This window comes from Papio anubis, chromosome 7, assembly GCF_008728515.1.
Source record: "Papio anubis isolate 15944 chromosome 7, Panubis1.0, whole genome shotgun sequence".
Classification (NCBI taxonomy): Eukaryota; Metazoa; Chordata; class Mammalia; order Primates; family Cercopithecidae; genus Papio; species Papio anubis.
Window position 1 is genome coordinate 61,168,002 of NC_044982.1, and position 24,439 is coordinate 61,192,440.

General features: G+C 38.2%; 1 protein-coding gene across 10 annotated transcripts in view; it reads right to left on the reverse strand.

Moving 5' to 3' along the window:
* Positions 1-24,439, reverse strand: part of FANCM (FA complementation group M) — a 72,661-nt gene that overhangs the window by 39,845 nt on the left and 8,377 nt on the right. For 4 of the 10 annotated variants that reach the window (XM_021941169.2, XM_021941163.2, XM_021941168.2 and 1 more), the window contains 6 exons: positions 14,509-14,667; positions 11,248-11,379; positions 9,216-9,348; positions 8,451-8,576; positions 7,842-7,928; positions 4,050-4,234 (listed from right to left, as the gene is read on the reverse strand). In XM_021941169.2, coding sequence (XP_021796861.2) covers positions 4,050-4,234; positions 7,842-7,928; positions 8,451-8,576; positions 9,216-9,348; positions 11,248-11,379; positions 14,509-14,667 — 822 coding nt within the window. Of the gene's footprint in view, positions 1-4,049; positions 4,235-7,841; positions 7,929-8,450; positions 8,577-9,215; positions 9,349-11,247; positions 11,380-14,508; positions 14,668-24,439 lie in introns of those variants that run through there. The other 6 variants (XM_021941167.2, XM_021941166.2, XM_021941165.2 and 3 more) reach the window with 6 other exon arrangements.

Genomic DNA, 24,439 nt, shown 5'->3' on the forward strand with positions numbered 1-24,439 from the left:
GAGGCAGGTAACATAGTAAGTACTTTATACATTAGTTTCTACTGTCAATGACCCTATGAGCTAGATATCATCATTGCATTTTATTAAACAATCTGAAAATCTGAAAAGTTAAGCTATTTGCCTAATGTCTCACTAATAATCATCAGCATTTGAATGTTGGTGTCTCTGACTCCAAAAACCTAACTTAATCTATAAGCTAGTGTTATTGTTAAAAACTACAACCTTAAAAGTAGGATAATAAACATAAATGTATCATGTTAAGTCTTCTCATAAACATTTCAGTTGCACTGATCCAAGGATTTTCCTTCAACATGGAAATCCTCAGAGTATAAGGAGAAACAATGATCATGATTAAACATTAATAGTAATTCATTTTCTTTGGAATTTGTAATGACATTAAGCCAACCTGCATCTAACATAGAAAAGCATATGTCCTTTTTGCCCAGATCAAAAAAAAAAAAAAAGGCCACAGTGCTAGATATTTTTAAAAATTATTAATGTAATTAACAGATTAATAATGTCAATTTTCTTTTTAGTTAACATGTATAAACTAAACTGTTACTTCCATGCTTAAGATTGACATTAATTTGCCATTGAAAATATACTTTCATGAACCCTTTCCACAAATTCAAGACATATATTCAATTGTTTATCCAGTATCTCCGCTTGATGTTTAAAAGACTGCTACTGAGAGTGTGCTCCGTGAACTGTTTATTACTGGTGCCTGTCCAAAAACTGTTTATTACTGGCTGACAAAAAGATAAGTACAATAACTGAAAGTAAGGGTTTAGACACTTGAAAGAGTAATTTTGTTGGCAGACTCTAGTAATATTTTTAAAATTGGACTTGAACTTTATTTTTCATTCATTTTACTTTCTAATAATTCATTTTTATTATATTATTCAAAAGTATCAGTATGTGATGTAGTAGGGGAAATAAACTGGTCCTCTACCAGTTTCAATAGTTTGAAAAGCATTAATCTGAGAGGCATGTCAAAGTTAACTCATCTAAAACCGAGCTCCTGCTATTCCCTAATTCTCCTGCCTCAGCCTTCCAAGTAGCTGAGATTACAGGCACCTGCCACCATCCCTGGCTAATTTTTGTATTTTTAGTAGAGAAAGGGTTTCACCATGTTGGCCAGGCTGGTCTCAAACTCCTGACCTCAAATGATCCGCCTGGTTTGGAGTCCCAAAGTGTTAGGAATACAGGCATCAGTCACCATGCCTAGCATTTCCTGCAGTCTTATTCATCTTAGTTAATACCAGCTCCTTTCAGTTGCTCAGGCCAAAAACCTTGGAGTCATCCTACAGCCAGACTTCATGTGCCTTTATCTCATATCCCACTCTAATTTGTCAATACACCATCAGCTTGACCTGCAAAATACATTCAGTACTTAACCACTTCTCACCACTTGCCTTGTTACCACCCTAGTCCAAGTCACCATCATCTTCAGTTTAAATTGTTGTAAGTCTCCCAACTGGTCTCTCCACTTCCACCTTTACCCCCTACAGTTTATTCTTCAGACAATAACCAGTATTTTTTCTTTTTCTTTATTTGAGACAGGGTCTCACTGTGTTGCCCAGGCTGAAGTGCAGTGGTGTGATCTTGGCTCACTGCAGATTCAACCTCTGGGCTCAAGCATCCTCCCTCCTCAGCCTCCCAAGTAACTGAAGCTACAGGCACATGCCACCACACCCAGCTAATTTTTGTATTTTTGGTAAAGATAGGGTTTCACCATGTTGCCATGGTTGGTCTTGAACTCCTGGCCTCAAGAAATCTTCCTAACTTAGCCTCCCAAAGTGCTGTGATTGCAGGCATGAGTCACAGTGTCCAGCTGATTCGTTTAAAATATAAATCAGGCTAAGACCATCCTCTGCCCCAAACTCTCCAAGAACTTCTCATCTCAGTCACAGTAAGAGAAAGTCATTAAAATGGAAATGACATACAGGGCCCTAAAGGATCTCGCCCTCCCATGTCTTCTGACTTAATATCATGTTTCTAAATAAATGGACAATGTACAATTATTTGCCTGCAAGCTCATTTCAAAATAAAACAGCTGTTATGAAAGCAATCACATATAGGAGTAATAAAAAAAAGTTTTTACTTTGGCATACATTAAAATATTATTGATATAAATGAGTAAACGATAAAGTCAGTAAAATCAATAAGGTTCTTACAGTGCCTGACAAGCTCAGGAAATAATGACTTTAGGTAATACTGAAATTGATCAGAGATCGGATTGGGTACTGTGGGTATTTTAAATAATGAAAATGCTTGACCTCCAAAACAAAAATCCAATTCATTTTTCATTCATACATAAATGTTAAGAGTAGTAATCACCCAATAGATGCCTTAAAAATATGTATAATCTGACTTGATGATGGGCAAAGGTATTATTTTCAGATTCAGGAAGGCACTCCCCATCATATCCAGTCAGCTTAAACAGACTTTTCTCGGTGTAGTCAGGGCAGGTATAAAAGGTATTTAAAGAATACCTGACCATGGCTCACACCTATAATCCTAGCACTTTGGGAGGCTGAGGCGGGCGGATCACGGGAGGTCAGGAGATCGAGACCGTCCTGGCTAATACAGTGAAACCCCGTCTCTACTAAAAATATAAAAACTTAGCTGGGCTGGTGGTGGGCACCTGTAGTCCCGGCTACTTGGGAAGCTGAGGCAGGAGAATGGTGTGAACCTGGGAGGCAGAGCCTGCAGTAAGCTGAGATGGCACCACTGCATTCCAGCCTGGGTGACAGAGCGAGACTCCGTCTCAAAAAAAAAAAAAAAAAGAAAAGAAAGAATACCTGACCAACATGGTGAAACCCTGTCTCTACTAAAAATACCAAAAAAAAAAAAAAAAAAAAAAATGAGCTAGGTGTGATGGCGGGCACCTGTAGTCCCAGCTACTCAGGAGGCTGAGGAGGGAGAATCCCCTGAACCTGGGAGGCAGAGCTTGCAATGAGCCGAGATCGGGCCACTGCACTCCAGCCTGGGTGACAGAGCGAGACTCCATTTCAAAATTAAAAAAAAAAAAAAGAAGGCTACCTCCCGGCCGGGCAAGGTGGCTCATGCCTGTAATAAGCATTTTGGGAGGCTGAGGCAGGCAGATCACCAGAGGTCGGAACTTTGAGACCACCCTGGCCATGATGGTGAAACCCCATCTCTACTAAAAATACAAAAATCAGCCAGGCGTCGGTGCCTGTAATCCCAGCTCTCTGGAGGCTGTGGCAGGAGAACCTGTGAGGTGGAGGTTTCAGTGAGCCAAGATTATGCCACTGCACTCCAGCCTGGACAACAAAGCGAGATTCCATCTCCAAAAAAAAAAAAAAAAAAGGCTACCTCATCTACTAACGTCTGCAGATTCAAAAAAGGATCTGTCAAAATGAATTAGAAATTAAAGAGATATCTAACTGGCAGTCACTACTCAAGTATAGAGTTACACAGTTAATTTATAAAAAGCTGCATAGATTTTATAAAAATCAATAACATAAAATTTCCCTCAAAACCTCACAGCACTTAGAAAACAATGTTCTCTTACTCAGAGGATGAGGCTACCTTAAATACTATCATGGTTTCTTCTGACCCCATTTTTAAAGTAAGATTTTTAAATAAATAAAGATAAGCTAATTATTTGTTTAGAATAAATTATTAAAGTGACTTAATGTAAATAGTAAACATTTACTGGTGGCTCTACAATAAGATCTCTTTTAATGCTTACGACAACCCTATGATGTATGTTTACAGATAAGGAAAACTGAGTAAGAAGTAAAGAAACTTTTAAGTGGGAGTCAGGATTCCAACCCAGGTAATATAATTCTAGAGTTTTTCTGCTTAACTTTTATACTTTACATTACTTTAAAAAAAAAAGTTCCAAACCCACATAAAACATTTGTTATCATCTTTCAAAATATGCTCATTTTTACTTACATGTTCACTATAAAATTCTTTTTAAGTAGCTAATTGACCAGTGAGTTAAAACTAACAAAAAAAGAACAAGTGCAAAGCTAATCAATCTTATTTTTATTTTCATAAATTCCAAAAATAATTACCTCCAGTTGCTCCTTCTGAGTAAAACCCTTCGTGCTTTTCCCTGAGGCATGGCCAACAAAAGTCATTACTCTAATAATTGGCTGATGCTGTGAAAGCATTTCTGCAATTTCTTGAACACTATCTCGAAATGAAGAGAAGATCATAACTCGGGTCTCATCACGTTTCTTTTCAGAAGTGTTTTCAGCTATATATATACAAAAACCTTAATTACAACTTTTTATAAAGCATTAAGACAAGAACTAGTTCAAAAGACAAACCTGAAAGTATTATGCTAACAAATGATAGTTCTTTCAAAAAAATAATTTAGCTGGATGTGGTGGCACACACCTGTAGTCCCAGCTACTTGGGAGGCTGAGATGGGGGAATCACTTGAGCACAGGAGTTCAAGACCAGCCTGGGCAACATAACATAGCAAGACCCAGTCTCTAATAAACAAACAAATAAATAAATAATTTCAAACATCTTGAAATTTTACTTTTAAACTATATTCTCTATTAATTTTAATAATCGTAGCTTGTTATTTATCATTGGCTGTCATAAAATAAAATCCTAAACAAATCAAATATGAATTACCTGAATCACTTTTGACTAGTCCTTCAATTCAGGCATAACGGCTATCATTTCCCTTTACCTTCTAAGATAGCCAGAAGCACAGAATTATGTAGCTCCCCCTAATTTCATAAGTCTTCTCTTTCCTTTCTGTTCACTAAAGGCAATGTCTTAATCCACGCCATGCATTCTGTCCTCAAATCTACTATACTTTCAAATTCTCCAAAGAAAACTGCAAAATATACCCTACAGTGAATTCCAAAGCTGCTCCCAATATGTCTGTACTGAGGGGCAGGTGGGGTAGGGGGGTGGCGGACAGCAGAATGCACTAATAAGAACATGATCTTTGTGGCTGGGCACTTAATTCTCTGGGTGATTGGTGATCATGGTAGTTATTTAAGCTCTTTAAGCTTTAGTTTCTTCATATCTAATATGGATTGATGTATACATGAAACAGTAAATGTCAAGTATATAGTTTTGCACTTACAGTAATTGGTTAATTATTGCATATTGTGTGGGGTTTTTGGTTGTTTGTTTTTATTTTTGAGACAGGGTCATGTTTGGTCACCTAGGCTGGAATGCAGTGGCACCATCACGGCTCACTACAGCTTCGACCTCTTGGGCTCAGATGATCCTCCCACCTCACACTCTGAGTAGTTGGGACTACAGGCACATGCCACCATGCCCAGTTACATTTAAAATATTTTTGTAGAGACCGGGTTTTGCCATGTTGCCTAGGCTGGTCTCGAACTCCTGGGCTCAGGAGATCTGCCCACCTCAGCCTCCCAAAGTGCTGGGATTACAGGCATGAGCCACCACATCCAGCCTCTAATGATTTTTATTATCTTAATCATCACATGTGTTCCAAGGACTGCACTAAGCATTTTATGTATGTTAACTCATTCAATCTTCACAACTCCTCTAAGAAATAAATGACTTATTAAATATAAAGTTAATTTACAATACAAAAGCAAAACGTAGGACTTGAAGAAGCAGCTGTTCCAAGTAAAATTATTCTAAACAAACTTCTTTTAATTAATCATTGCATCAAGCATCAAGCCTCTGTATGTGACCAGCTCCTGAATGAATTGCTGCTTTCATCACAAAACCTACATCTCCTTCAACCTGTCACAGCCTGCCTTTTTACCCTCATTCCACTAAAGCTCCTTCCAGCAAAATCAATAACTTCCATACTGCCAAGTTCAATGGACACTTTTTAGTTTAACACACTGTACTCTTTCCTTCTGAAATAGTCTCTTTCTTCAGCTTCTCTTACACTTTACTTGTCTAGTTTCATCCCCAAGGTCCTTAGTGGCTTTTTTTCATCCAAACTTTGTTGATATTCTTCAGGACTCCATTCTGGATCCTCTTCTGTCTGTCTCTAAACTGTTGTCCTGACAATCACATCTATTCCTGAAACTTTAAATATTACCTGTATGCTGATAACTCCAAAATGTATTCACATATATGTAAGTATGTAAAAACAGCACCAACCATTCTTCTGAGATCTACATTTGCTTATCTAATTTTAGGTGTCTCAAAAACATCTTAACGTGTTTGCTCTTTCTTTTGTTATTCTTTTTTTTTTAATTGAAAAATAAAAGTTGTACATATTTAAGTTGTACAATATGTTTTGAGATGTCTATATACATTGTGGAATGGCTAAATTAAGCTAATTAACATATGTATTACCTCACATACTTATCTCTACATTTTTCACTTTACTCATGTAATCATTTGCAAACATGTACACATAATTGTATATACCCAGCCAGATTCCTTTTTTCCTTTTTTTTTTTTTTTTGAGATGGAGTCTCACTCTTGCCAGGCTAGTGTGCAGTGGCACGATCTTGGCTCACTGCAACCTCCGTCTCCCAGGTTCAAGAGATTCTCCTGCCTTAGCCTCCCAAGTAGCTGAGACTGCAGGCATGCACCACCACACTCAGCTAATTTTTGTATTTTTAGTAGAGACGGGCTTTCACCATGTTGGCCAGGATGGTCTTGATCTCGACCTCGTGATCTGGCCACCTCAGTCTCTTACAGTGCTGGGATTACAGGCGTGAGCCACTGCACCCAGCCAATTCCCTTTTTTCTTATACCATATGTCTAATCCACCAGCAAATACAATAAATAAGTTGGCTCCAATTTGAACATATCTCTAGAATCTATTTCCCAGCACCTTGACCACTATTGCCTTGATGCACACCATTATTATGTGTCATCATCCAAGACTATCATAATAGTTTTCTAAGTTATCAACGTCTATTCTCCACAAAACTACCAGAGTGATCCTTAAAATTTCATGTCATTCCACTGCTACAAATACCTCTCTTTGGTTTTGCAAAGCACAAATACTCAGAAATTAAAAACTAAAGTCTGATATTATCTGGATACCTCTCATCTATATCGCTTGTAGCCTCAGTCACACTAATCTAACCACATTGGTCTGTTTAATCATACCAAGCACCCTACTGCCACCTCAGGGCCTTTGAATCTGCTATTTTTACTGCTTAGAATTATCTCTCCCCCAACCTCCAAAACTCACAAGGCTTCCTCCCTTATCTCCATTATCACTTTAAATATCCCTCTACAGAGAAGCCTTCCATAACCATCCTATATAAAACAGCACTCCTCTATAACTCTCTCTCCTAACCTACTTTACTTTAATCTTCTACTTGACTATATATTGTTTTACTGTCCACTTTCTTTATATTATCCCAAGCTAACTTATATAGTACCTTATTCTTAACATTCCCACCACCACCCTTGCCCTAACCCTTCCAAAATTTCTCAGAGCTTTTTAGTATTCCTTATCCAGAGTAATTAAAAGCCCATCTTCTCCATAAGAAATGTTAGAATAAACTAATAAGTTGAAGTTTTTTGTTTTATTTTCGAAATTATTTATTTTGAGTTTTGCTCTTGTAGCCCAGGCTGGAGTGCAATGGCACAATCTCGGCTCACCGCAACCTTCACCTCCCAGGTTCAAGCGATTCTCCTACCTCAGTCTCCCAAGTAGCTGGGATTACAGGCATGCGCCACTATGCTCGGCTAAGTTTTGCATTTTTAGTAGAGATGGGATTTCACCATGTTGGTCAGGCTGGTCTTGAACTCCTGACCTCCCGTGATCTTCAGCCTCCCAAAGTGCTGGGATTATAGGCATGAACAACCACACCCGGCCATAAGTAAAGTTCTACCTCTTGCAATAACTTTGCCTTGCCTTAAAGCTACTAAACATGACCTACCATTCCATGACTTGAAGTGTTCAATTACAACTTCTTCTAATTTCTTTAACTTTGGATGACTATAAACAAATTTTTTATTTTTATCTCCTGGAAAAAAACAAAAATATGAATTAAAAAAAATTTTTTTTTCCATATTCAATTACACTAGTGTGTATTAAAGTTATCTTTTCCAATGCACATGTTGGACTTTTTAAAAAATTTTTTAAAAATTTAAACCAGAGGTAACATCTAGGTAAAGTCTTACTGTAAAATGAACTTTGAACTTTCATAAAAATTTCATTCTGAGAGAACCTAAACAAGAACCAGCAGCAAAGCAAAAATATATTTTAAACTATAAATCAGGTTTTGATAGTTCTGAGAATTTTCACTACCACTAACAACTACTAACATCTGTTATATGTTTATAGTTTAAACACTGTTTAAGGCATATAAACTTTAAACTTGTATATATTAATCTTAACTTTAAAAATGAAATAGTTACACATTTAACAGATCTGTTGCTACAAAATAAAAATAATTGTAGACATTTGCATCAAAGGAGCAAAATTTCAAAATTAACTTTGATTAAGAAACACAATGCAATACATAATTTTAAAAGAAAAACCAGACCTTGTTGGATAGCAGAAACACTATCTGCTGAAGTACTACGTGTATGTGCAAACATACACTCTAGATGATTATAGAGCTTCATGAAGTCTTCATTTCGGCCAAGTTCATTTTTTGACCGTGTCATCCCTTCAGAAATTAAGAAAAGGTTTTCCAAATAAATAATAATAAAACTGATAAAATGTATTATTTATTAAAAAGAAATTAAACTTTAGCAATGAATGTAAGTTTTTCAAGTGTAAACATGAAAACCAGCAACTTTTTGCAGTTCTACATTCATATATGTATTAATGAATGGTTTCCTTTTCTCCAGGAATTTATTAAAAACAAAGAAACATGGCCATTTGTTAATTATTCCAGTGCTTTTTAAAATAAATCATTTTTAAGTAATCCAAACTCTTTGTCTTTTTGTTTTGGTTTTTTTGAGACAGTCTCGCTCTGTTGCCCAGGCTGAAGTGCAGCAGCGTAATCTTGACTCAAGGCAACCTCCGCCTCTCGGGTTCAAGTGATTCTCCCGCCTCAGCCTCCTGAGTAGCTGGGATTACAGGTGTGCATCACCACACCCGGCTAATTTTTGTATTTTTATTAGAGACGGGGTTTCACCATGTTGGCCAGGCTGGTCTTGAACTCCTGACCTCAAGTGATCCATCCATCTCGGCTTCCCAAAGTGCTGGGATTACAGGCATGAGCCACTGTGCCCAGCCCTTCAATGTCTTTAGCCAAAATAATACATGTCATTATTTCTTTAAATAATTTGATACAATTTACCTTTAGTTCCATCCATAATTCCACAAAGGAAGAAATATAATGATCTCATTCCCATTTGCTGCAATAATTCATAACCATGATATAAACTAATACAAATAGCAAACTCTCCCTCGATTACGCCTTGTTGTATTCCCTAGAAAAACAGCATATGTCAAATTTAACCAGAGAAATAAATGAACATACACGCTCCATGCCCAAGTTGTCAGGCCATAGTCAGTGTAACATTTATAATATAATCCAAATGATCATAATAATCATTCCCTTCTATACTGTTATAACTGACTGGTTATTAAATGTCATCTTACAGGATGTTGCTATGGAAAGGTACCAATGTATTTTTTATGTAAAATCTGCCCCTTTGTTTTTTTTTTTTCTTTAATTAAACAAGAAACTTACATTTTAAAAATAAGGAGAAAAAAATTATACTGTTTTTCTTTACAGGTAAATTAATTGGCAGTATATAGATATATTTGTTCTTTCAAAACTATATAGTAAGCATCTACTACATGTCAAACACTGAGCTAGATACAATGGAAATGGGAAATAAGTTAGATATGGCCTATCCTCATGCATGTTACTGGCAAAAATACAAATATTTAATCAGACTGTTTTAATGCCAACATTTAATACCAAGTTTAGGTGCCATGAAAATATCTGATACTGAGCCCCAGAAACTATTCTAAGCACATTACTTGCACAATTCACTTAATCTTAGTATCTAGCAGGTAGCTACTATTGTTATGCTCATTTTACAGATGAGGAAGCTCATACAAGCTGTAAGTAGCAGAACCACTATTTAGACCCAGGAATTTTGGCTAAGAGGCCTTGTGCTTTCAACCACTACTCTCATGGAAAAATGAAGGACACATTCCTTTATGGAAGTACATGGTATGTGTATCTATCTGATAAGATAGTTTTTAAGGACAGCATGGAGAACATATTCTAATTATTTTTCTTTGAGATGAAGACTACTGTTTTCTAACATTTTTAGTAGCATTTAACCTTTGGACCTAGTTTGACAGACATTTTCCTATCCATTTATTTTTTTCCAATGCAGGTTAGAAACAAGAAGCTTGCTGTGATGCTTCCTTTAAACTCTGGTATTGAGAATAAGAATAAATGTTCTGTGTCTAAAATTCAGTTACAATCTACCCTCTCATGGCCTTGCGACTTTACAAATTAAATGGACTTAAAGACAAATTCTTCATTAAAAGTTAAAAAGAAAGGTTGGGCACTGTGGCTCACATATGTAATCTTTGGGATTACACTCTGGGAGGCCAAGACAGGCGGATCACCTGATGTCAGGAGGTTGAGACTGGCCTGGCCAACATGGTGAAACCCTCTCTCTACTAAAAATACAAAAATTAGTCAGGCATGGTGATGCGTGCTTGTAGTCCCAGCTACTAGGGAGGCTGAGGCATGACAGTCACTTGAACCTGAGAGGCAGAGGTTACAGTGAGCCAAGGTCACGCCACTGCACTCCAGCTTGGGCAATAGAGCGAGATTCTGTCTCAAGAAAAAAAAAAAAAGAAAGAAAAAGTTAAAAGGTAAAATTTATCTTAATACAAATCATTACATTGTATTCTTGCCAGGTTTTTTTCATGCTTTTATAAACTATATAAACATTTCTGATTTTTTTTTTTTTTTTTTTTTAGACAGGTCTAACTCTGTCACCTAGGCTAGAATGCAATGCTAAAATCACAGCTCACTGCAACCTCAACCACCCAGCCTCAAGCAATCCTACCCTGCCTCAGGCTCCTGAGTAGGTACATACCACCACACTTGGCTATTTTTTTTTTTACATTTGTAGAGACAGGATCTCACTATGTTGCCCAGGCTGGTCTTGAACTCTGGGGCTCAAGTGATCCTCCCACCTTTGCCTCCCAAAGTGTTGGGATTACAGGCATCAGCCACTGTGTTCAGCCTCATTTTTTGGTGAGCTAATAGGTACCCAAAAAATCAGTACCTATGTTTTATCCTGGCTTCAGGTGAAAATTTACTCTGTCATCAAAATTTATTTAAAAATACCTACCACAATATTCGGAGATGGGTTTTTCCTAAATTGATCTCTTGCCAGAATTATCTGGTATTTTGTTAGATTTGGGATATCCCTTCTCATCAAAACATTCCTCTGAATCAAAGAATGAGCAAATGATTCCAAAATCTGCAAATTTAAAAGCAATCTAGTTTAAGCTTGCTCTAAGTCCTTTTTCAAGTACAATCATTTTCTCACATATTAAAATAGGAATTATATATTTAATAAGGTTTGCCTTACAATGAATGTTTAAGTAAACTCAGCAATGATAACATTTAAAACTACTTGACATCTATCCCCAAATAATATCCATATAAAAATCAACATGAGCAATTATTATATACAACTATAATTTAAGAATACATTTGTTAATCTGTTTATTTCTTTTTTTTTTTTTTTTTGAGACGGAGTCTCGCTCTGTCGCCTAGGCTGGAGTGCAGTGGCGCCATCTTGGCTCACTGCAAGCTCCGCCTCCCGGGTTCACGCCATTCTCCTGCCTCAGTCTCCCGAGTAGCTGGGACTACAGGCGCCCGCCACCTTGCCTGGCTAATTTTTTGTATTTTTAGTAGAGACGAGGTTTCACCGTGTTAGCCAGGATGGTCTCGATCTCCTGACCTCGTGATCCGCCCAGTGCTGGGATTACAGGCTTGAGCCACCGCGCCCAGCCCTAATCTGTTTATTTCTTAACTCCTCTCTCCCTCAACCTACACACACTGTAATCTAAGTGTAAGTACCATGAAAGAAGACCTTTGATTTCTTCACTGTTACAACCTCAGTACCTACACCAGTTTGGCACTTAGGTCCTCAGCAGATACTTGTAGTTTGTAAAGTACTGAATAAATTGAAATGTCTTGAGTATATTTAATTTTACTCACTGACTCATTTTTTTCAACAAATATTTATTAAGCACCTACTATGTAACAAGCAGTGTTCTAAATGCTGGGTGTTTGGGTGAGGGGGAAAGGACAAGATGGAGGAAGGTGAACAAGATGGAGCAGTCCCTGTTGTTTCCGGGTTTTTCATCAAAGATTTTCCCGCGCCCAGGAAAAGAACCAAATCAACTGAGCATGTGCAGAGTGACGTCAAGCCAGGGACACCGAAATTCAAGAAGCCACTCCTACACACACGCCCCAAACTCCTCCCCCTCCAGCTCCCAGGCATGAAAGTCCGCTGCCGGTAAGCGCCGTTGTGACTTCTTCGGCCCCCGCATTTGTGGACCGGAGAACATCACCCAAGAGGACCGGCGCGACTTCCCTGGTCCCCCACACCTGAGGACCAGAGAACCTCGCCCGAGAGTGTGTGCATATTTGCAATAAAAGACTGCCACTTTCTTACGTACTTTGGCCTCATGTTTAATTACTTAGCTCTCCTAAATTAAGTTAAATTAAATTAAAACACTGGGGACAGTGTGGCTAAGACAAATAAAGTCACTGCTCCCATATAATTTCCATTCCAAAGGAGAGAACCAAAGAATAAAGAAGCGAACAAAGAAAGCAAATCATTTGGATTGTAACAAATGCATTTAAGAATCTAAAACACAATAATGCTGCAGAGTCTTTGGGAGGAAAGGGATCATTATTAAATAAGGTGAACAAAGACTCTCTCTTTGAGGAGCGAACATTTGAGTTTACATGTGAATGATGAGGTATGTCTACCATGTGAGGTTCTAAGGACAAAGGATTCCGGAGAGAGAAGTCAGCAAACAAAAAGGTCCTGAGGCAGAAATGAGCTTAATGGCACAAAAGGAGACCGATAGATGAAAACCTATTATAGCAGTATATAATTGTTTAAATTTTTGCCTAATTTGTATTTTCTAAACTATGGCTAGTTTAATACAGTATTTTCCTCCCTTCCAACTTTGTTGATCATACTGCCTAATAAGGCACTCTAAAAATACCAACAAAATTAAATTACATTTGTATATGATTATAAGAATTATCATATTTACGTTGTTATAAATGGAATGATTTTCAATTAAAAATGCACTAATATCAAAGAGACGATTACAAAAATACTTTGCCACATCTTAACTCAATAATGCAAATAATTTAAAAACAAAAAACAAGCTGTATTACTACAAAATGTCTCTTAAGAAAGACTTATTATAGATTAAGTGACAGATAACTTTTTGGTTATCTATTCCTGTAACCATCTTTAATCCATGGCAATGAAAATGTGAAAACATGTTGTTCTACCATGACACTAAGTATGAACTGCAGAAAAACAATGTGTTACCTCAAATTTCTCCCAGTGAAAATGACAATTGTCTAAGCAGGTCCTCAACAGCTATAACATTGACATTTGGGCCAGACAATTCTTTGTTGTGGGGTTGCTGTCCTATCCATTGTAGGATGTTTAGCTGCTTCCTGGCCTCCAAATACTAGATGCCAATAATAACTCCACATTTCACCTCTTGCCTTCCCCTTCTATCCTGTCTTTTTGTTGTTGTTGTTGTTGTAAGAACCAAAAATGTGTCAAGTCATTCCCAAAGGTTGCCAGGTAGGTGAAATAATTCCCAGTTGCAAAGCACTGCTGTATAAAGGATCAGGGAGGACAATAGTGAAAATATATTTCATTACAAAGAAACCTCTGAGGACCGGGCACATGGTGGCTTACACCTGTAATCCCAGCACTTTGGGAGATCGAAGCAGGAGAATCACTTGAGGTCAGGAGTTCAAGACCAACTTGGCCAACAAAGCGAAACCTCGTCTCTATTAAAAAATAGAAAAATTAGCCAGATGTGGTAGCATGCGCCTGTAATCCCAGCTACTTGGGAGGCTGAGGAGAATTGCTTGAACCGGGCAGGTGGAAGCTGCAGTGAGTGAGCTGAACCGAACAAAAAAAAAAAAAAAAAGAAAACAAAGAAACTTCTGGCTGAATCTCAGCACGTGTTCGTGTTACAGGTGTGTGCACTTTGTGAAAATTCACTGAGCTTTGTCTACTTTCGCTGTTTGTGTGTGTGTGTATGTATGCGCATATTCTATATTCCAGTTAAAAGGTTTACTTAAAAAAATGCAAAACCATGTAAGGCTATTATTTGCTTTACAAATGGCCTGTCTTTTGTATTTTCCCTTTCAATAATAGTTTGCTAGTAAATACAAAACACGGTGCTCATTCCAAAAATTTTAACTTCAAAGAATTTTTTCAACATATCAATTATATAAAAATAAGTATATTATCACATCCATATCCTGTTAGCTGAAATAATTAAATTACCAGTTTATTTATGAAATCCTAAATGTCATAAAAATGGCTTACCTGGATATAGGTCTTTTGGATGGCTGCAAGTTCTTCACCAAGTGGAACAATAAGCTTTTCAATTTTTCTTTCATAAGAATATGCCAAAATATCTGGAGAATCTTCAGAACGAAGCTCTATCTGCCCAATTAGCAGGTTAGTAATAACTTGTTGCACAGCCTATGCGAAATCAATTAAGTATGATTATAAATTACATTACATGTTAAAATTTTTTAGTTTAAGTCACTAACAGAAATAAAATAGCAGTAAAATTTTGAAAGAAGCACCAGAAATTTATATCATTAAATACCAAAAAAGAAAGAAGACAAGCCTATAAGAAAAGTACATCAGAAGTAGTACAACAGGTGAAAAGTGCTTCCGAAACATCTTTTCCCCACACAGACCTTCAAGCAAAGCATCTGAGAAATAAGAATACTGTAAATGTCCAAAAAGTTCCTCAAATGTAGTTTGGTACTTTCCAAATACAGTCTTTATAAAGACTCAGACAAAAATTTCAAATTAGCAATACTAAATCAATTATTGATAAATTAGTAGAATATTTTCCATTTAAATCAACATATATGATGTGAATACATTTCCAGGGCTAAATTTCATGTACCCAAAGCTTATAAAGAGACTTCATTGTAAAATTAGGAAACTGGAGAAAAAACATATAATCTGTTAGTGTAAACAACTACTGTACCAGAAGACTATGGTACTGACAGTGCGATTAACAATTAAAAAGAAAAAAAAAAACAAAACAAAACAAAGAAAGAGGATCCTGAGAGTATCTAAAAATTAAAAGTTGTTTTGTTGGCCGGGCGCGGTGGCTCAAGCCTGTAATCCCAGCACTTTGGGAGGCCGAGGCGGGTGGATCACGAGGTCAGGAGACCGAGACTATCCTGGCTAACATGGTGAAACCCCGTCTCTACTAAAAATACAAAAAAAAAAAAAATAGCCGGGCGTGGTGGCGGGCGCCTGTAGTCTCAGCTACTTGGGAGGCTGAGGCGGGAGAATGGCGTGAACCCGGGAGGCGGAGCTTGCAGTGAGCCGAGATCACGCCACTGCACTCCAGCCTGGGAGCACAGTGAGACTCCGTCTCAAAAAAAAAAAAAAAAAAAAAAAAAGTTGTGTTGTTGTTGTTGTTTTTTGAGACGAACTCTCACTGTCACCCAGGCTGGAGCAGTGGCATGATCTCGGCTTACTGCAACCTCTGCCTCCTGGGTTCAAGTGATTCTCCTGCCTCAGCCTCCCCAGTAGCTGGGATTACAGGCGCTTGCAACTATGCCCAGCTAATTTTTTGTGTTTTTAGTAGAGATGGGGTTTCACCATGTTGGTCAGGCCGGTCTCGAACTCTTGACCTCATGATTCACCCACCTTGGCCTCCCAAAGTGCTGGGATTACAGGAGTGAAGCATCGTGTCCGGCTTTTTTTTTTTTTTTTTTTTTGAGAAGGAACCTCCCTCTGTCGCCCAGGCTGGAGTGTAATGGCGCAATCTATCTCGAGTTACTGCAACCTCTGACTCCCAGGTTCAAGCGATTCTCCTGCCTCAGCCTCTCCAGTAGCTGGGACTACAGGCATACGTCACCACACCCAGGTAATTTTTGTATTTTCAGTACAGATGGGGTTTCACTATGTTGGCCTAATTGGTCTCCAACTGACCTCTGTGATCCGCCCACCTTGGCCTCCTAAAGTGCTGGGATTAAAGGTGTGAGCCATGGCACCCAAACAAAAATAGAAAGCCTTGTGGGTTGAGGCCAGGCAGCAGCTCACACCTAAGGGTGTAATCACAGGGCTGTGGGAGGCCAAGTTGGGAAGACTGTTTGAAGCCAGGAATTTGAAACCAGCCTGGGCAACATAGTGAGACCCCATATCTACAAAAAATGACAATTGCTGGTGAAGTGGCAAGCACCTGCTGGAGTATCACTTGAACTCAGGAGTTCTAGGCTATAGTGAGTGAGCTACAGTTGCCACTGCATTTCAGCCTGGGTGACAGAGCAAGACCTTGTCCCTTGTCTCCAAAAAAAAAAAAACAAAGAAAGCCTGGAGGGCTGAATTTCAGGAAAACAAAACAAAACAAAACAAAATAGCCTAGGGTAAGAATCATATCTTAGCATTCCCAATACCTGGCAAAGTGCCCAATACAGCACACCATAATCATAATCACTGGGGGCCTTATGTATTCAAAATCTAGAGTACATTTGGGACCATTTTGTAAAATTAAGCTTATTGCTTTTAATAGTTCATTCATGAAAGAAATACATGGGTAACTCCCACATGCCAGGCATTGAGTTAATGACAGAGGAGTACCAAAATTGGCATAATCCCTACATTCGTGTAGCTGATATTTTAGTGGCGCTGAAGGACCACAAACAATCAATATGCAAAAGAATGACAGATTATCACAAATGTTAAGAAGAAAATAACAAGATAGGGAACACTGACAAGATAGCTTAGTTAGAACGGATCTTTCTGAAGGAATGGCATTTTTAAACTGACTGAAAAACATGAATGTTTAAATGAGGTCAGGGAGAAAACCAGAGATAGGACACAAATTTCTAAGCTCATCAAAAAGAGGATAGAAGAAAAAAGTCTTGCAGCTTGGGAGAGTTAAAAGCTATCACTGGAAGCATGGAGCGAGATGGAAATACAGATAATTGCCCACACAGAACATCAAATCTGACAACTGTCTACACAAAAAAGCACCTTCATGAGAACCAAAAATCAACTGAGCAATCACAGTACCTGGTATTCACTTCATATTGCTGAAAGAGGCACTGAAGAGGATAGGAAACACAATCCTTTTTTTTTTTTTTTTTTTTAGATAGAGTCTCACTCGGTCGCCCAGGCTGGAGTGCAGTGGCTTGATCTCGGCTCACTGCAAGCTCCGCCTCCCGGGTTCACGCCATTCTCCTACCTCAGCCTCCTGAGTAGCTGGGACTACAGGCGCCCGCCACACGCCCGGCTAATTTTTGGTATTTTTAGTAGAGACGGGGTTCCACCGTGTTAGCCAGGATGGTCTCGATCTCCTGACTTCGTGTTCCACCTGCCTCGGCCTCCCAAAGTGCTGGGATTACAGGTGTGAACCACCGTGCCCGGCCAGGAAACATAATCTTGAATCATCAACACCACCCCTCCCTCATCCCCCAGAGGCCCTGTGGTGTGGAGAAAGAATCCAAGAACTCGGGGGAGGAAGAGTGCAGTTTCTGTGAGAGTGTGCCTTGAACTAAGTGTTGCTCTGTCACAGTGAAAAGCAAAACGAAGTGGAACTCAGTGCTACCACAGAGGGAGCATTTAGACCAGCCCTAGCCAGAAGGGAATTCCCCATCCTAGTGGTTGGAACTTAACTTCCGGCAAGTGCTCTGGAGACGATGAACATGAGGGGCACACGACCTAGTGAGACACCAGCTGGGACAGTTAAAGGAGTACTTGCATCACCCTTCATTCAACCCCAGGCTATGCAGCTCACAGAAATGAAAAGTGACTCCTTCCTTCTGCTTGAGGAAAAAAGAGGGAAGAGTAAAGAGGACTTTGTCTTGTATCCTGGATATCAGCTGAGCCACAACAGGATAGGGCAGAATAGTGAGGTCTCCGTTCCAGACCCTAGCTCCCTGACAACTTTTCTATTCATACCCCGGGCCGGAAGGAAACCCACTACCTTGAAGGGAAGAACCCAGTCCTAGCAAGATTCATCACTTGCTGACTAAAGAGCCCTTAGGCCCTAATAACCATCAGCCATACTCAGGTAATATGTCATAGGCCTTAGGTGAGACTCTGAGACATGCCAGCTTCAGGTGAGACCCAGCACATCTCTAGCAATGATGGCAATAATGAGAGACTACTTCTGCTTGAGAAAAGCAGAAGTAAAGGAGACTTTGTCTTACACCATAGGTACCAGCTTGGCCACAGTGGGGTAGAGCAACAAATGGGCTCTTGGGGACCTGATTCCAGGCCTTGACTCTTGAACAGCATTTCTGAAACTGTCCCAGGCCAGAGGGGAACCCACTTCTCTGAAGGGTGAGTCCCAGGCCTGACAGCATTCAACACAAGCTGACTGAAGAGTCCTTGGGCCTTAAGTGAAAATCAGCAGTAGACTGGTGGTACACCCCATGGGCCTATGGTAGTGGTGGCCATGGGGAGAGGCTCCTCTGCCTGTGGAAAGAAAGAGTGAGAAGGATTTCATCTTGTGCTTTGAGTGCAAGCTTAGCTGCAGTAGTATAGAGCACAAGGTAGATTTCTAAGGTTTCTTACTCTAGTTCCTGGCTCCCAGATGGCATCTCTGGACTTGCCCAGGGCCTGGGGGAACTTGCTACCCTGAAAGAAAGGAGAGAAGCCTGGCTGGCTTCAACTCTTTCTGATTGTAAAGCCTTAAGTAAACATAGACAGCAGGCAGGTAGTGGTGACAGCAGGCCATGAGTGAGACTCAGTGCTGTGGTAGCTTCAGGTCTTACCCAGTGCAGTCCCAGTGGTCATGGCCACAAGGTGGCTTGTGTTACCACACCCCCAGCTCCAGGTAGCTTAGCACAAAGAGAGAAACTCCATTTGTTTCTGAGACTCAGACAGTGCCTCTGAGTCTGCAAGAACTAAAGTGTTAACTGCACTTGGTGTGCTCCCTAATGGAAATACAGCTTAGATCACAACACACAAGTCCCTCTGAATACCCAGAAATCCTTCCCTCTAAAAAAGATGGGTACAAACAACTCCAGTCTGTGAAGACAATAAATACCTAACTCTTTATTATCCAGACACAGGTGAACATCCAAAAGCATCGAGACCATCAGGAAAATATGATCTCTCCAAATGAATTAAATAAGGTACCAGGAGATATGGGACCTTTCAGACAGTGAATTCAAAATAGCTGTTTTGAGAAAACTCAAGGAAATTCAAGATAACACAGAGAACGAATTCAGAATTCTCTCAGATAAATTTAGCAAAGAGATGGAAATAATCAAAAACAATCAAGTACAAATTCTGGAGGTGAAAAATGCTATTGACATACTCAATAATCCAACAGAGTCTCTTAATATAAGCAGAATTCATCAAGTAGAAGAAAGAAATACTGAGCGTGAAGACAGGCTATATGAAAATACACAAAAGAGACAAAAAAAAAAAAGAAAAGAATAAAGAATGCCTGCAAGATGTGGAAAATAGCCTCAAAAAAGCAAATCTCAGAGTTATTGGCCTTAAAGAGGTGGTAGCGAGACAGATAGGGGTAGAAAGTTTATTCAGTAGGATAATAAAACTTCCCAAACCTAGAGAAAGATATCAGTACTTAAGTACTAGAAGGATATAGATCACCAGGAAGACTTAACCCAAATAAATCTACCTCAAGGCATTTAATAATCAAACTCACAAAGGTCAAGGATAGAGAAGGGATCCTAAAAGCAGCAAGAGAAAAGAAACAACATACAATGGAGCTCCAATACATCTGGCAGCAGACTTTTCAGCAGAAACCTTCCAGGCCAGGAGAGAATGGCATGATATATTTAAAATACTGAAAGAAAAAAAAAATTACCCTAGAATAGTATATCCAGCAAAAATACCCTTCAAATATGAGGGGAAATAAAGACTTTCGCAGATAAACAAAAGCTGAGGGGTTTCATCAACACTAGACCCTTCTTACAAAAAAAAAAAAATGCTAAAGGGAATACTTTAAGTTCTGAAAGAAAGAACGTTAATGAGTAATAAGAAATCATCTGAAGGTAGAAAACTCACTGGTAATAGTAAATACTTAAAAAACACAGAATATTATAACACTGTAACTGCAGTGTATAAACTACTCATGTCCTAAGTAAAAGGACAAAAAGATGAACTGATCAAAAATAACTACAACATCTTTTCAAAACAAAAACAGTACAGTAAGATAAAAATACTGACAAAAAGGTAAAAAGCAAGGAGAAAAAGTTAAGGTGTAGACTTTGTATTAGTTTTCTTTTTGCTTGCTTGTTTGTTTGTATAAGCAATCAGTGTTGTCAGCAATTTAAAATAATGGCTTACAGATATTATTTGCAAACCTCATGATAACCTAAAATCTAAAAACATACAACAGATACACAAAAAATAAAAGCAAGACACTAAAATGTACCACCAGAGAAAATTACCTTCACCAAAAGGGAGACAGGAAGGAAGGAAAGGAGGAAAGAAGAAAGAAAAAAACACAATACAACCAGAAAAAAAACAACAAAATGGCAGGAGTAAGAGTTTACTTATCAATAAAAACATTGATTGGGAGGCCAAGGCGGGCAGATCATGAGGCCAGGAGATTGAAACCATCGTGGCAAACACGGTAAAACCTGGTCTCTACTAAAAATACAAAAAATTAGCCAGGCATGGTGGCAGGTGCCTGTCGTCCCAGCTACTCGGGAGACTGAGGCAGGAGAATGGCGTGAACCCGGGAGGTGGAGCTTGCAGTGAGCCGGGATTGCGCCACTGCACTCCAGCCTGGGTGACAGAGCGAGACTCCGTCTCAAAAAATTAAATAAATAAATAAAAACACTGAACATAAACAAACTAAATTCTCCAATCAAAAGATCTAGAGTGGCTGAGCAGATGAAAAAATGAGACACAATGATCTGTTGCCTATAAGAAACATACTTCACCTATAAAGATACCAACAGACTGAAAATAAAGGGATGGAAAAAAATATTCCATGCCAATAGAAACCAAAAAAGAGCAGAAGTAGCAATACTTACATCAGACAAAATAGATTTCAAGACAAAAACCATAAGAAAGGAGAAAGGAGATAATTATATAATGATAAAGGGGTCACTTCAGCAAGAGAATGTAACAGTTTTAAATACATATGCACCCAACACTGGAGTACCCAGATACATAAAACAAATACTAGAGCCTAAAGAGAGACATAGACCTCAATACAATAATAGCTGCAGACTTCACACCCCACTTTCAACATTGGACAGATCTTCCAGACAGAAAATCCACAAAGGAGCATCAGACTTAATCTACACTATAGACCAAATGGACCTAATATTTACAGAATATTTCCTCAACAGCTGCAGAATATATATTCTTCTCCTCAGCACTTGGATCATTCTCAAGAACAAACCATATATATGTTAGATCATAAAACAAGTCTTAAAACATCTGAAAACAATGAAATAATATCAAATAACAAGAAGAATTTTGGAAACTATACAAACACATGGAAATCAAACAGTACACTCCCAAATGACCAGTGGGTCAATGAAGAAATTAAGAAGGAAATTAAAAAATTTCTTGAAACCAGATGACAATAGAAATACAACATATTAAAACTTACAAGAGATAATGAAACTAGTTCTGAGGGACAAGTTTATAGCTATTAAGTGCCCATATCAAAAAAGAAAAACTTCAAATAAATAACTTAACAGTGTATCTTAAAGAAGTAGAAAAGCAAGAACAAACCAAACCCAAAATTAGTAGAAGAAAATAAATAATAAAAATCAGAGCAGAAATAAATGAATTTGAAATGAAGAAAACAATACAAAAAAAAAAAAAAACAATGAAACAAAATGTTCTTTTTTTGGAAAAAAAAAAAAAAAAAAACAAAATCAAAATTGACAAAACTTTAGCCAGACTAACGATTTAAAAAAAAAAAAAAAAGGGAGAAGACCCAAATAAAATCAGAGATGAAAAAGGACACATTATAATCTATACCACAGAAACTCAAAGGATCATTAGTGGCTACTATGAGCAACTATATGCCAATAAATTGGAAAACTTAGAAGAAATGAATAAACTCCTAGAAACATACAACCTACCAAGATTGAACCATGAAGAAATCCAAAATCTGAACAAACAAAATAGATGAAGAGGTAATACTTCCAAACTCATTATACAAGGCTAGAGTATTACCCTGACACCGAAACTAGACAAAGACACATCAAAAAGAGAAAATTACAGGCCAATATCCCAGATGAATATTGATGCAAAAATCATCAACAAACCATATTCCACAATATGATAAAAAAAAATTCATCATGACCAAGTGGGATTTGTCCCAGGGATGCAAGGATAGTTCAACATACAAAAATCAGTCAATGTGATACATCATACCAACAAAATGAAGGACAAAGAGCATATAATCATTTCAACTGATGCTGAAAAATATTTGATAAAATTCAACATCCCTTCATGATAAAAACTCTCAAAAAATTGAGGGTAGAAGGAACATATCTCAACATAATAAAAGTAATATATGACAAACTCATAGCTAGTATCGTACCGAATGGGGAAAAACTGAAAGTCTTTTCTCTACAATCTTCAACAGGACAAACATGTCCAGTTTCAATACTGTTATGCAACATAGTACTGGAAGTCCTAGCTAGTGCAATCAGACAAGAGAAAGAAATAAAGGGCAACCAAACTGAAAAGGAAGAAGTCAAAGTATCCTTGCTTGTAGATGATATGATCTTATATTTGGAAAAACCTAAAGACTCCATCAAAAAAACTATTAAAACTAATAAGAAAATTCCGTAAAGTTGCAGGATACAAAACCAACGAACAAAAATCAATAGCATTTCTACATGCCAACAGTGAACAATCTGAAAAAGAAATCAAGAAAGTGATTCCATTTACAATAGCCACAAATAAAACAAAATGCCTAACAATAAACTTACCCAAAGAAGTGACAGAGCTCTACAATGAAAACTAAGAAACACTAATGCAAGAAATTGAAGAGGACACAAGAAAAGGGAAAGATATTCTATGTTCATGGATTGGAAGAATCAATATTGTTAAAATGTCCATACTACCCAAAGCAATCTACAGATTCAATGTAATCTCTCTCTCTCTCTTTCTCTCTCTCTGTTTCTCTCTCTTGTTATCTCTATCAAAATCCCAATGACATTCTTCACAGAAATAGGAAAAACAGTCCTAAAATATATATGGAGGCCAGGTGTGATAGCTCATGCTTGTAATCCCAGCACTTTGGGAGGCTGAGGTGGGCGGATTCCTTGAGCCCAGGAGTTTGAGAACAGCCTGGGTAACATGGCGAAACCCATCTTTACAGAAAAAAGCAAAAAAACTTAGCCAGGCATGGTGTTGCAGGCCTGTAGTCCCAGCTACGTGGGAAGCTGAGGCAGGAGGATTGATTAAGCCCAGAGGTTGAGGCTGCAGTGAGCCATGACTGTGCCACTGCACTCCAGTCTGGGCTACAGAATGAGACCCTGTCTCAAAAGCAAATAAATAGTCAGAATATATAAGGAGCTCAAGTAATTCTATAGTAAAAAGTTTAATAATTTGAAAAATGGGCAAGGTATCTGAATAGACTTTTCTTCAAAAGAAGACATACAAATGGCACAGGTATATGAAAAGGTGTTCAATATCACTGATCGTCAGAGAAATGCAAACCAAAACTACAATAAGATATCACCTCACCCCATCTAAAATGGCTTTTATCAAGAAGACATGCAATAACAAATGCTGGTGAGGATGTGGAGAAAAGGGAAGCCTCATACACTGCTGGTGGGAATGTAAATTAGTATGATCACTATGGAGAACAGTTTGGAGGTTCCTCAGGGAACTAAAAATAGAGCGACCATGTAATCCAGCAATCCTACTGCTTGGTATATACCCAAAAGAAAGAAAATCAGTATATCAAAGAGATATTTGCACTCCCATGTTCATTGCAGCATGATTCACAATAGCCAACATTTGGGAGCAACCTAAGTGTCCATCAACATGCGAATGTTTGGATAAATAAACTGTGGTACATACATACAATGGAGTAATACTCAGTCATTTAAAAAAAAAATGAGATACTGTCATTTTGCAACAACATAGATGAACTGGAGATCATTATGTTAAGTAAAATAAGCCAGGCACAAAAAGACAAACTTCACATGTTCTAACTTTTTAGTGGGAGCTAAAAATTAAAGTAATTGAACTCATAGAGATAGAGAGTAGCAGGATGGTTACAGAGGCTGGGAAGGGTGGGGGGAGGTGGGTAGGA